We start from the raw sequence: 12,762 nt of genomic DNA, 5'->3' as shown, positions 1-12,762 counted from the left end.
TGAGGGGTGTAACGAAGTGGGATGAGGGGCCGGAAAGTGAGGGGTACAGATGTCGGGGGCACATGGGCCGATGGTCGCCGACGTCAGCTTCGTGACATACCCGCGGCAGTTGATACGGTTTTGCTTGATGTGGGCTGATGGGTCGCGATGAATGAGAGAGTGACCGAAGATTAATCTGCCGACTTCGCAGCCTTGAACACGTAACTTGTCAAGTGGCTGGTTCATCTTTCTGTTATTCAAGCTATCAATTGGAGAGAGCGGTGCATGAAATCAGCAACAGCATCTTCGAGGAGCCCAAAGCACCAAGCAATACCAGCTCAACGACTTGGTGTGTGGTTGTCACATCTCAAGACCGACAAGATGGCTGGTGGAGGAGAGCAGAGCCTTCACGGCGGCGAGTATCGCCAACACTTGCCAGACCTGAGCATACCTCGCTTCACGACGATGCAGAAGCAGGATGCTCACGTCTACGCGAAAGAGTTCGAAGAGGGTGGTAACCCGCCATGGCTACACGCTCTGTATCTGCACTGGCGAAAGCTGTTCAAGGAGCCATACACTGGCATCACGACAGATGGTAAGTAGATCTTGAAGTTAAGTTGAGACACTGGAAATTGAAGAGAGCTAACTCTCCCAACAGGCACCGTAAAAAGAGATCTCTTCCAACTAGCCGACGAGGGCATCCCGATCCAGGACATCGTAGACGCCACCAACGCCGTTCTCTCCCAATTAGACGCCAAACAGAAGGACACCCTCTCCTACCACGTTGACTCGCCAGAGTGGCGCTCCTGGTCGAACCCCGAGTTCCTCCTCAGCGACAAGGGCCTCCGCCTCGACGAGCTAACGCCGCAGCTCCGGGAGAGCATCCTCAAGGTTCTGGAGGCGACCCTGTCGCCCGAAGGTTACGCCAAGGCCTTGGGTGCCATGCGCATCAACGGCTTCCTCGGCGAGCTCGTCAAGGCGCCCAGCATCTGCAACGAGTACTCCTACAACTTTGTGCTCTTCGGCACGCCCTCGGCGACGCGGCCGTGGGGGTACTCGTTCTACGGCCACCACCTGTGTCTCAACATCTTTCTATATAAGGGCCAGATCGTGGCGTCGCCCTGGTTCACCGGCGCGGAGCCGAACCTTATTGATGACGGCCCGTACAAAGGGACGAGAATCCTGGAGACGGAGGAGAGGCTTGGGTTGCAGCTGATGCAGTCCCTCCCGGCCAATCTGCAACAAAAGGCGCAAACGTATAAGCTGCTGAAGGATCCAGCGATGCCGAAGGGGAGGTGGAACCATGACGACCAGAGGCATCTGTGTGGCGCCTACCGAGACAACCGGATCGTGCCGTACGAGGGTATTCTGGTGGCGGACATGACGGCGGAGCAGCAGGAGCTGGTGGTTGGTATTCTCGAGCAGTACCTCCTCTACTTGCCGAAGAAGGCCCGGGATATTCGCATCAATCACGCAAAGTCGTTCTTCAAGGAGACGTACTTCAGTTGGATTGGTGGTTATGGCGACCAAGACCCGTTCTACTACCGCGTTCAGAGCCCAGTCATCCTCGTGGAATTCGACCACCATTCTGGAGTTTTCCTGACGAACAAGGAGCCGGCCAAGTTTCATATTCACACGCTACTCCGAACTCCTAATGCTGGTGACTATGGCATGGCGCTTCGACCGTTGATTCCAGGGGTTGAGCAGGACTTTGTATGGGAAGGGTAATAGCCGAGACGGGTGTTTAGAGAGGGGCGGTTAGCGTCATCATCTGGATAATTAAAAGACATTTTGGTCCAATCTTTTCGCTTGATACATTCGTCAATTATCAATGACCTCGCAAATAGTGCTAACGAGTAAATTGGTTGAGTCCTAAGATACAACCAGAATCTTTTCCATGGTCAGGACGACAGATCCTGCCAGTCCGTTCGCCACCGGCACCTCTGATCCATACACGGCCGGCCAGACACTGACTAATTTGTTCCAAAGGCTCGTGGCAACCGTAATCTCAATAGCTGTAGTCATCGTTAGCACGGCTGGAAAGCTAGCGTTGAAGACAATACGAACCATTTTTTGCGCCAAATGTCACATAATCCGTGACATCAATCGGCTCGCTTGCGAACCAATCCACACCTTCCACCTCTTGGCCATTGATCGTGAGTCCCCACGATCCTTCAACCTCGGGCATATGAAGAAGCACTCGCAGATCCGCACCGCTGCCGACATCCAAAGTGACGGTGGTATTGTAGACGCCAACGCCTGATGCATGTTCGAGCCCGGTAATGTTGGTCCACGGCACAAGCGGCGAGGTCAGCTGGATGGGCGCAAGCCAAGTCTTAGATGTTGCTACCGAGGCGTTACCGGTTGCATTGGAGTATTGCGGTGACCAATCCTGTACTCTCAAGGTCCACGTAGAAGGCGTGGTGGACTCCGGGATATCGGTAGCGTCGAGTGTAATGGTCTGGTTCGTCGATGTTGTTGCGCTGCATGTCGTGTTGGAAGATATTTGCACCGTGCCGTTGTTGACAACGGCCCGACAATCAGTAGAGGTGAGGTGGTTTGATAGAGGTTGGACTGAGAAAGGGCTTGAATATCCAACGCTAGACTTCATGTTAGCGATATTTTAGGTTGAGGAGTAGGCCCGTACAAAATGGTAGCCACCGCCTCGGGTGCCAGCGTAACATTCAACGAGACGTAGCCGTTCTTAGTATTGAAGGCAGCGAAGGGCTTCACATCGCCGGTCCGCAGATTGATATCGTACGGTGCACCGGCCCCTGCAAGTCTAACCGGCAGCTGGAGATGCTCGTCGCCGTTGTTGTAGATCCAGTAGAGATAGCCGTCCCCAACTGTGCGTCTGTATGTTATGACACTGTTGTTTCCTGGACCTTCTGGGTATTCAACAGACGAGGATACGCCCAACTCCGATAGAGCCTCTGGGACAGCTTGAGGCCCAGAAACGATCCGTGTTGTTGACAGATTCAGGATCTCGGATAATATTGAAGTCAGCTCCTCGTCAGCAGCGTTCTGCTCTGTGTAATATGAAAAGGTCGTCCTTGGCGAGTTACCGGAGACGACGACAGGTAGACCGGCCTTCCCATACGATAGCAACAGCTCGGCTGTGCTAATGTCCATCGTTGTCTGGTTGTTGATAATTAGCGCGCGATATCCCGGTCCATCTGCCGCCAAAACCCCATCTTGAACCGCAACGCCATGCTTCTGCAACAGATACGGCGTCGGAAACTGGTACGAGTACCCCGCATCGTTGAGATTACTATCATCCCACGCCGCCGTGACGCCCCAATCCTGGTTCAAAATCGCAACGTCAATCGACGCCCCGCTCTCCTGTAGAAGCTTCTGCGAGAACGCCAAGTACCTGCTCGCAGCCTTCGCAAACACCCACTGCGGCTGTCTCGGACCCCACGCATCCGCGAACCCGTTCGACGAAGCACCTAGGGGCGTGAAGGGCGCGAAGCCGGGCCACAGGCTGCTCGGCGAGTCCTCGTAGGCAAACCCGTGGATGACGTTCTGGCTGACGCCGAGGGCCGAGTCGAGGTTCGCCGTGCCGAGGAGGAATTTCTAGGTGACGCCGTACGCTTTGCCGAAGTAGGCGCCGATCTCGTTGGAGAGGATGGTGGTGCGGCCGCCGATGTCGCGGCCGGTGGAGAGGACGCGGAAGGAGTCGGGCGCGCCGTCGAAGCCGAGGGATTCGCCTTCGGGGATGTCGAGGAGGCTTGCGATGTAGGCGCTGTCGAAGTTGAGGGTGTAGGGCTGGACGCGGAATTTCAGGCCGAGGGAGTTGGCCCAGGCGGTGACGCCTTTCAAGCGGTAGTCCACGTAGAGGTCGGTGATGGTCTTGTAAAAGTCGTTGGTGATTTTGGTTGCGGTGGAGTTGTCTCCGGTGAATGTAGTTGTGTCTTTGAGCAGGTACAAGAGGAAGGGCGAGATATCGTATCCTCGTCGGGCCTGGAACTCTTGGGTGAAGTTGAGGGTCCACAGTTGCTTGTACTTGAGCTCGAGCGAGTCTTCGAAGATGGATCCATTGTTTCTGCATAGGATAAGTTAATAGGTTTCAACTGCAGCTAACGACTGATGAGACCTACTCGCGGAGGAGTGCAGTTAGCTCTGGTGTGAGGATGTGCTCTTCCCAGTACTTCACCCCGGCTTGCATGCCAGCCTCACTGAAGTGATCGACGATATATCCAGGGGTCGAGTAAACCTTCGGTCCATCGGGTTGTCCTGTTGAACGTTAGACGGAGGCTGATATCATGCCAACTCAACAATACTTACCGTCGTACATGTTCTGAATCTGGCCAGTGCCACGAGCATAAGCGGCAATCACAACATACGCTCCGTCCGATGGGGCTGTCCATGTCAAAGTTCCATTATCAACAGAATCCGTAATCACAGTCACAGTCTCTGGGTCAAACTCGCCAACGGCCGCACTCTCATTCGCAGTCGTCGTCTTGGCCGCTAACAGCGCAACAAGCTTCGGGGTAGCGTTCACCAGATTGCCAGTCTGGTTTCCGGATGGTGCCGCAACAGGTAGAGGCAGGGCCCCCGAAAATGTTTCTCCTGCTTGCACAAAGACCTGTCCATGGACGAGTTCCTTCATCGTCTCAGGGGAGTCCGGGGTGTATCCCGGGAAGCCGGTCGGCCAGTGGGGCCCCAAGGTCATGTCGACATGAACTCCAAGTCTGTGCCCGCGTGTGTAAGCTCTCATCTAACAACTCAACTTTGACGACTTCAAACTTACTTGGCGGCGTGCTCATAAGCATTCAACACGCCGTCGTTCCACCTCTCCTCGCCCCATCCGTACACGGCGGGGTCCATTGCTCCCTTCACGCTGTCTCTGACATCGCCGATCTCGCCGCCGCCGAAGCCAGCATCCGCAATGCTGGTGATTTCGGCCGCGACTTGGTCTGGCTCGATCCAACCTCCGGGCCACCACCATCGGAACCTGGCTCTCTGGTACGCTGACGGGTCCGAGACTTGGCCTGCATGACCAGCTAAGACGTGAGGGGCCAGTAGAGGCAAAGAAAGCAGCGCAGAAGTCGAGAGGAACATCATATTGAGAGATGAGAGGGGCTATAATCCCCAGAATTAATGGTGTGATGACCTGCAGGCCTAAGGCTGTCCTGATAGACTCCTTGATCTTGGCGCTTCAACCTCTAGATCCTCATCTATGATATACCACTCGCCATTGATCTCCCTCGGGTGAATGCAGCCCGCGATATCAGGAATTCATCACAATGATGATGACCAAACACTCACCTAACTCTCTTTCTAAGCTTACCAAGCTTACATCCCAACCCAATCAACATCTCATCTCGGGTCACCTTGGGACGAACTCAAGTCTAGATCAACGACACACAACCCCCCCGGCATCCCACATGTATCACCTCCATCGACGAATCAAGTCATCCTTCCCCGGATCTATGCCCCTTTCCCCAGATTCCAGGTCCCGTGCCACCAACACTCACCTGAAGGATCTGCATCACACTTTTATCCCCTCGGTATATCCCCCAACGACGCCCTATCACAGCGCCCTGTCACGATCCAGGGGTCCAGGCGGAATGTGGGGGATTGCGTCCTCCTCCCCCGCGTTTTCTACCCCGGATCAGCAAGTGCGGCGAAATGCGGGGGAGGAAAAGCAAGCAAAGCACTGCAACGTGCCAACGGCGTCCTTAGTAAGAATGACAGAGTCAGAACTTGTCCAATTTTCCGAGTCTCTTCGATGGTTGTCCGGAAATGGGAATGGTGATATCAGGCCCTCGTCCAAATGCGGAAGCACACCTCTCATTGTCGGTCACGTGGCTTACGTCCGTCTTGCGTGCGAACTGCAGACCTACAGGAACACCGTGGAGGTCCGAGGGGAAGATCGGTATTTACAAATACTCTAGGGCCCGGGTTCTGTGTCACCCGCAAAGCTTATCAAACATAACGGCCGAAATATCTTGGCCATGTCTCACAGGATTCAGGAACGTGTGTCGTAAAGCCGTCGTCCATCCCCATTCCGGGGACTATTCAGCCTTAAAGATTCCAAACTGCAAACTTCAAACAAGCTCCATCGAGATCTAGACTCAAGGGTTCTCACTCTCAAACCAAAAACCATTCCATTCCCGGTGTGCCTCCTTTCGACACTGCCGAGAGACTGAGAGATAACCTCAGATCCCACCTCACCGCCATCCGGAACCTCCCGCACTAGCATCACAGTAGACGCCGCACCCCACAAGCTCTTCATAGTTGAACAGAGAGCGCCTCCCAACGCTTGAAGCCACTGGCTATGTGGCTGGGCATTTCTCGCAACAGCATCCCAAAGCAGACATAAAGAGTCCGTTTGCGTCATTCAACGCTCATTTGGGCTTCGACTCCCCTCACACCAGCCACCTCGTTCCTGACTCTGCACGCCAACGGGCTTTGTGCTCGAGGCGCCCGGGGGCGTGACCATCGTAAATCTAAACGTTCGCCACGCGACTGATGACTTGAGAGGAGCGGCAGTTGCATGACAAAGAATTTGTGGCTTGCAGAGCCACAGTCTGAAAACTTTGCAGGGTAAATGATCTTCGCAAGGCACGTCGCAGCATGAGACATGACGATGGTGGAGATGGATGTGGATGTGAACGTTGGTATCATGATATTTTACTGTCTTGTTTTCTATGATTGACATGAATTACAAAGTGGTATGAATGACAAAAAACTGGGATATCATCATGAAGCGTAAACGAAAGAACAAATGCTTTGTGCGGTGCGCCCATGCTACACTCTCATGGCCCTGAAGTACCTCACCACCCTGTGAAGTGTTGACTGTGAGTTGAATGTCTCCACAGTGTCCCTCGACTCCCGCGAATCCTCCGAGTCCAATGAATACCTCCTCTCCTTGACGAACTTTGGCCAAGTGTTAGTCAATACGAGATACTTGATGCTCGTCTCGGCATCATCGAACACGCCGGCCGTGAACTTCTCGGGAATGGCACCGAAGTACTGTGCGCGGTCTGCAATTGGTGTCTGAGATGCGACATCTGACATGCTATATGTCTCGGAGGCAATGGAAGATGAAGTAGGCCTGGCCCAGTTGGGGTCTTCAAAAGGCACGACTGGGTCGCTGAAGCGTTCTGTCTGATGGCCGTAGAGAATGCGGGCGGCGTCCTCAAAGATGTCCTCGAGGTTCTTGAGGTCTTGTGACGCGATGTTGATCTGGAATTCGGCGTGGCGAGGGCTGATGAACTCGGTGTAGATGCGCAACGCGCGGTTGAAGCGCTCACGAGTGAGCTCCATGGAGCGCTGCTTGTTCGAACCGGGAGTGGTGGGGATGGAAGACTTCCATTCCCCAACCGCGGAGAGGAAGGCGATGTTCTCCCCCGAGAAATCCTTGAGGGCGGAGAACTTCCTGAGGGGCTCGGGGTTCTTGTCAAGGACATACTCGAGGGCACCCATTGTGTAGATGCTTTCGGACTGACTTGTGTCCTTCTCAAGTTGTGCGAGAGACTTCCAGGTAGAACCAGTCGACAGATGTGAGCCGACCTTGGTAGAGCCTGTGATAGTGGAGTTTCTTCTGTCGCGTTGCTGGTTCTTGGCTTCCCAGATGGCGATGGACTCGAGAGTCTCTTGGCGAAGGGACTTGTGTTTGATGACTTGCCAACAAGGAATGAAGATGGCAAAGATTTCGATAAAGGTGATTGAAAGGCAGATCCTGGTTGAATGCAGTGTGAGTATCGTGGGATGGAGCGCACGGGTGATGCTTCATATACATACCACTGAGGGGGGATGAAGTATCGATTGACAGGTGCCATGGCTGGAACATACAAGGCGATAAGCCACATAGGGGTAGCGTGTAGGCTGAGGTTGTTAGTGTGAGCCGGAGGGAAGAGGGCCGCGCAAAACGCTAGTCGTGAATGCCACTCACCTCGCGATACAGCATCCAATGGTCTGGAGTCGCCACCCCTGGGTGTCATTGATGCCACGTGATCTCCAGAGGATGAAGGGCGCGACGATCCAGGCCCATAGGAACTGCCAAAAGACCGAAGGCCACCATTCCCAACCTCTCCCCTTCTCGACCTTCTGCTCTGCCTCGGTGCCCTTGGCCTCGGTACCGGGGATGCCAAACCAAGGGTGGTACTTGCGTGAGACGAGCCACATCACGACAGTGAGAAGCAGCTGACGAGAAACTCATGTCAGCCATGTGTTTTCCAAATCTGACAAGGCACGGTCCACTGCTTGTTCCGTTACGTACCTGGAGCACCATGCCCGTGCACACGACGGCGAGCATCTTGGTGGTGTAGTCTAGCTTTCGGAACCGTCCCACGAGCGTCTTGTCCTTGCCGTCGCACGGCTTCTGTTCGGGCTGGGACAGAACTCCCGATGTGCCGGCATATCTCCTCTGCGCCTTGGCGACGTGGAGGAAGCGGCTATTCGAGGCGTGAAAGAGAGCGATGCCGAAAGGAAGATAGAGGCCCATTACCCAGAACTCGGCGCCATCAGGCACATAGGAACCAATAGCGAGGCCGATCTGTACTGAAATCCAATAGAGGTGGAGCATGGTAACTGCCCCAAACGACAAAGCCAGGCCGCGGATCCTCAAAAACGGCATTTTGCGGTTGACAAAGAGAAATGCCATTCCGCTGAGCACCAAGACTGTCCATAGCCCTCCCCAGGCGAGCCAGAACAGGGCAGCTGGTTCTGCGTTGAGAGTTGGTGCCGCTGATACTGCTGCCGACGTGGGCGAGGGTGTGATCGTGGCTGCGACTCCATTATCCATGGTTTCTGTTGTTCGAAGTTGACGGGTTGCACCATGTGAGGTCGAGGTCGCTTCTAGTCCGTCACATTAGAGTCGAAAGGAGCGTGATGAAGAAATTCCGAGACCATGCCAAGGTAAGGCTTGAGGATAGACTTATATGTTGGAATGCAAGCAGGGTCGCGGAAACAACCTTTCGGTGGAATGTAAATGCCAGTCGCTCATGATTCACAGCGCAAAATCCTTTCGGGGGCTGTTGGAGTATGTCATCATGCCTTTGCGCGGTAACCAAAGGCGGAGACGACACCGGCACACCGTCCTGTAGATCCTTGCTGGCGACAACAATAGCGCTGTTATTAGGACTGCCGATCGCATCTCACAAACACTTCAGATGCAGGGTGGCAGGGCGAATGCTGGAGACAGGTCGACAGTTGGTTCCTGGCCTGAAAGTCGTGGCTAGACCCTGTGGCCCGCGCTGGGGGCCGTTTGAGTGAAACCTGTATGCAGGGCAGCGGCTTCATCCCTTCGGCGGCGCTGTGTCCCTTGCCTCCGAAGGCGAGCCTGCAGAGTCTTTAGACGGACGACATTGACGGTCCAGAGTGTGGATCTCTGGTCGCATAAGCTTTTCCTGCATGGGAATGTCGGTGGTGCTTAGCGTCAATGGGTGAAGTGTCTTCCGGGCGCTAACTAGAGCCGGTCGCTGGGTCTAGCTGGCGCACGAAAGCATCGTGCCTTTGGCTAGCTTTTGGCGATTCAGCCAGTCAGCTTGCCAAGGGGATACTAATGAGTAGAGCCGTGATTGCAGATCTCTAGGGGAGCCCTTACGCTGGAGGCTTGTCGTGAGTTGCTGAACGGAACAGTCGGTCCAATCGGCGGAATTGATCTGACCTCTCACAACCGTTAAAGCACAGAGCCTTCCATGTATGAGGCTGCGATAGTGTGCCACAGACAGCGGAAGCCAGAGATGGTTCGTGATGAGAAACTCGGACGAGCTGCAAGAGCTTTGGTTTTGGCTCGCCACGGTGCGCAAGGAGGAGCGAGCGCAGGGAGACAGAGATGGCGGCAGGTGATTGATGATATGCCATTGGATGGAACCGCGCTTCCTCTTTTTCCGACTTGACCAGCGACGCAAGGGAGATGGAAATGTGACCGTTTGGACATCCCAAGAACCGCCCATAGCGTCCGACACCGCAAACAGGGCATTCACTTCGTCCACACGGTATCGGAGAAAGGCTACATTGACAGCTGAAAGTCAGGGTCTATGAGACAGTGAGTTCGACCAACGGTTGTCAGCGCCGTGGCGGCGAGGTCGCGCGGTAATGTTGGCTTGAATCATCGTCATCCTCAGTCTGGAGGTGGAAGAGAGACAGAAAACCGGACGACAGCCAGGCTGACGTAAATTGAAACGGGGCGCCTCCGGGTGAACTCAACTTTCGAAGACAATGAAATCCATTAGGCTCGATAAACGCACAGATTTCGAAGTCTGAGATCTCACCAATTTGGCCTTCATGGCTTCACAACGGCAGGCCATGTGCCGCAAGATCAAGCAAACTCCTGTCGATCACTGAAATCCCACCGTTGGCCTGTAAAAGTTCTTTCGGGATGACTCGGTGCCGCTCATTTCATTGGGCTACGGAGAGCTTGACCACCGCGAACTAGGAGCGCCACGTTCGACCCATCGCACGCTAGCCCACCAGGGAGTAATAAGCCGCAGGATTCTGAAGCGAAACGTCGTCCATGTTGCCACCTCGACGTTGAGATGTCTAGTGAATAGCATCGTTCGGTGTTGACATTTGCGGGGTTAAAGACGGTCTGACCGCACGTATCCCTTGCAGTCGCCGATAACGACAAAGGCTCTGGGGCTCTGTCAGGTGCAAGCCTCTGACATGGAGAACCCGATTCACATCCAGCAAGCGCTGAAAGTCTCCACCAACCACATGGACGTTGTTGCTTCAGGGACATTGAATATGGGTATCATTTTGTTTAGTCTCATGGAAGTTCATTATCCGAAGCAAAGCTTCTTTTGTCGAGGATCGTTACTCGAGAGCCTCGCGGGCGGCCGACCACGCTTCTTCTCTCCACTGGGTTTAGCCTTCTTCAAGTCTGGCGTCACCGACCTCGACCCTGTTGCTTGAGGAGCATCTTCTTGCACTGCTTCAAGGATTGTCTGCCTCGATAAACATAGATCGACGTGTTCGTTGAACTGTCTCTCGTCCGGTGCTTGTGGACGGTTGCAAATTGGACAGTCCCACATGTCCTCCTCGACCGGCGCGTCTACCTTAGTGGGGTTCGGCGCAATCTCTTTGCCATGTCTACGCACGGGGGTCGAGTCGTCGTCCGTCACTCGCGCGTCCGACTCCTCGGGGCCTTCTCCCTGCAAGGCGAGATCGTCGTCGAGCCGCAATAGTTCCTCCTCCGGCCACATTTCCCATCCATCTTCGTCCAGTCTAACAGTGCTTCCTGGGTTCCCAATAGCGCCCTTCTTCTCTGGAGACCCAGCCAGTTCTGACTTGCGGGACCGGAAACCAAAGAATGCCATGGTGTCGGGCTTCTTGGTGCTCACGAGGTGCGTGCACCGCAAACCCATGAGTCGTAGCTTCATCTCCGGCATCTCCTCTTCGAGCTTGCCAAGAATGGGTAGAGCGAAACGATAGAGATCATCGGCTAGACAAATAGCTCTTGGCAATACGACTTGTCGTGTGAAGACCTCGTACGTGTGCAGCTTGACCTTCAGCACCAACGTCCGGCCTTTGCACTCCGCCCTCTTCATGTCCTTTTCCAGCTCATCGGCCGTCCACCTCAACTTCTCCCTCAGCTGCTGAGGGTCCGACATGTCCCGAAATGTGCTCTCCGTGCCGACGCTCTTTCGCTCGTATTCTTCTGCTGGCTGTATCCGTGTGCGCCCGAGACCAAGGTAGACATTGATGAGGAACTCGTACGCTTTCTCTCCGAATAGTTGCCTGAGAAATTGTCGATATGGGTAGATGTCGGCACAAGTCTTAATGCCAATCTCGGCCAGCTGTCGCTCCAGAACGCGCCCAATCCCATTGACCTTCCGCGGTGGGAGTTTCGCCATGAAGTTCATGATCTCGGTCCGATCGTTGGGCAACACGAACTGCCCGTTAGGCTTGTTCATGTTGGAGCAGATCTTCGCAAGCTTCGCATTGGCAGCGATACCAGCCGAAACCGTAATGTTCGTCCTTTCATGTACCTCGCGACGCATCTGCTCAACTGCATCTGCAGGACTAATGTCTTTCTCCGTGCAATATTCGGTGATGTTGAGGTACGCCTCGTCGATACTGGCGCTCTCGAACCGGGGGTCGTATTCCACCAAAACCTCCCGAACCTCGTGTGCCTTGGCATTGTATTTCTCAAAATTGGGCTTGAGCATCACCAAGCTCGGGCAAAGCTTCTTAGCGACAAAGCCGGCCATGCCACTCCGACAGCCGTATTTCCTTGCGACATAGTTACAGGTTGTTAAGACGCCGGCACCCACGGAGAACGGCACATCCTTCAGTTCGGGTCGCTCAAGAAGTTCGACGGCAGCGTAAAAGGCATCGCAGTCGACATGGACGATGTATTGGGAGAGGTCGCGGGAGAGTTCGAGTTGGGTAATAAGCTGGTCGGCGAGGCGCAGGTCTCTGCTGAGGTCAAGCTTCTCCAGGCGGCGCTTCTTCTCGAGGATTTGCTCGATCTTTTTGGTAAGGGTTTTGTCTCGTTCCTCTTCTCGATTGAAGAATTTGGATCCTTTCGAGGCGTTGTAGATGATCTCGGAAACCTGGCACACAGCACGGTCAGCGTACGTTTCAGAGCCGACGATGACCATGTGCACCACCAACCTTGGACTGATCGACTGAGTCTTGCCCGGCTTTCGTCAGTGAAGGGCCCAGTAATGAATATTTCAGCGTTCCATGCTCCGAAATGGCCTTGGCATCTTCTAGCAGGGCAGCATCCTCCAGCAGTGCCTCGTCGGACTGCTCGGCGAGCGGCGAATCTGGTGGTTGTGATGTCGTCATCGTCATTGATCCGAAGAAACCGACCGGAAGATGCGA

General features: G+C 54.5%; 5 protein-coding genes across 5 annotated transcripts; 1 reads left to right on the top strand and 4 right to left on the bottom strand.

Annotated features, from left to right (window-relative positions):
• Positions 1 to 360: 360 nt before the first annotated feature.
• COL26b_012625 (uncharacterized protein) lies at positions 361 to 1,707 on the top strand (the record flags this gene model as incomplete). The annotated part of the gene is made up of 2 exons (XM_053185264.1): positions 361 to 574; positions 638 to 1,707. 2 exons carry the CDS (start codon positions 361 to 363, stop codon positions 1,705 to 1,707), a joined length of 1,284 nt encoding a protein of 427 aa, XP_053030801.1.
• A 144-nt stretch (positions 1,708 to 1,851) lies between these two features.
• On the bottom strand, positions 1,852 to 3,111 carry COL26b_012624 (uncharacterized protein; the record flags this gene model as incomplete). Its single annotated transcript, XM_053185263.1, has 4 exons — positions 1,852 to 1,994; positions 2,047 to 2,462; positions 2,627 to 2,833; positions 2,885 to 3,111. 4 exons carry the CDS (start codon positions 3,109 to 3,111, stop codon positions 1,852 to 1,854), a joined length of 993 nt encoding a protein of 330 aa, XP_053030800.1.
• A 444-nt stretch (positions 3,112 to 3,555) lies between these two features.
• COL26b_012623 (uncharacterized protein) lies at positions 3,556 to 5,046 on the bottom strand (the record flags this gene model as incomplete). The annotated part of the gene is made up of 4 exons (XM_053185262.1): positions 3,556 to 4,024; positions 4,080 to 4,215; positions 4,267 to 4,673; positions 4,733 to 5,046. 4 exons carry the CDS (start codon positions 5,044 to 5,046, stop codon positions 3,556 to 3,558), a joined length of 1,326 nt encoding a protein of 441 aa, XP_053030799.1.
• A 1,689-nt stretch (positions 5,047 to 6,735) lies between these two features.
• On the bottom strand, positions 6,736 to 8,566 carry COL26b_012622 (uncharacterized protein; the record flags this gene model as incomplete). Its single annotated transcript, XM_053185261.1, has 3 exons — positions 6,736 to 7,669; positions 7,883 to 8,133; positions 8,210 to 8,566. The coding sequence occupies 3 exons, from the start codon at positions 8,564 to 8,566 to the stop codon at positions 6,736 to 6,738; spliced, it is 1,542 nt and encodes a 513-aa protein (XP_053030798.1).
• Positions 8,567 to 10,712: 2,146 nt separating this feature from the next.
• COL26b_012621 (uncharacterized protein) lies at positions 10,713 to 12,726 on the bottom strand (the record flags this gene model as incomplete). The annotated part of the gene is made up of 2 exons (XM_053185260.1): positions 10,713 to 12,488; positions 12,550 to 12,726. 2 exons carry the CDS (start codon positions 12,724 to 12,726, stop codon positions 10,713 to 10,715), a joined length of 1,953 nt encoding a protein of 650 aa, XP_053030797.1.
• Positions 12,727 to 12,762: the final 36 nt, after the last annotated feature.

Source organism: Colletotrichum chrysophilum, assembly GCF_026319265.1.
Source record: "Colletotrichum chrysophilum strain AFK26 chromosome Unknown scaffold_183, whole genome shotgun sequence".
Lineage (NCBI taxonomy): Eukaryota > Fungi > Ascomycota > Sordariomycetes > Glomerellales > Glomerellaceae > Colletotrichum > Colletotrichum chrysophilum.
This window is presented reverse-complemented; position numbering and strand designations above follow the sequence as displayed.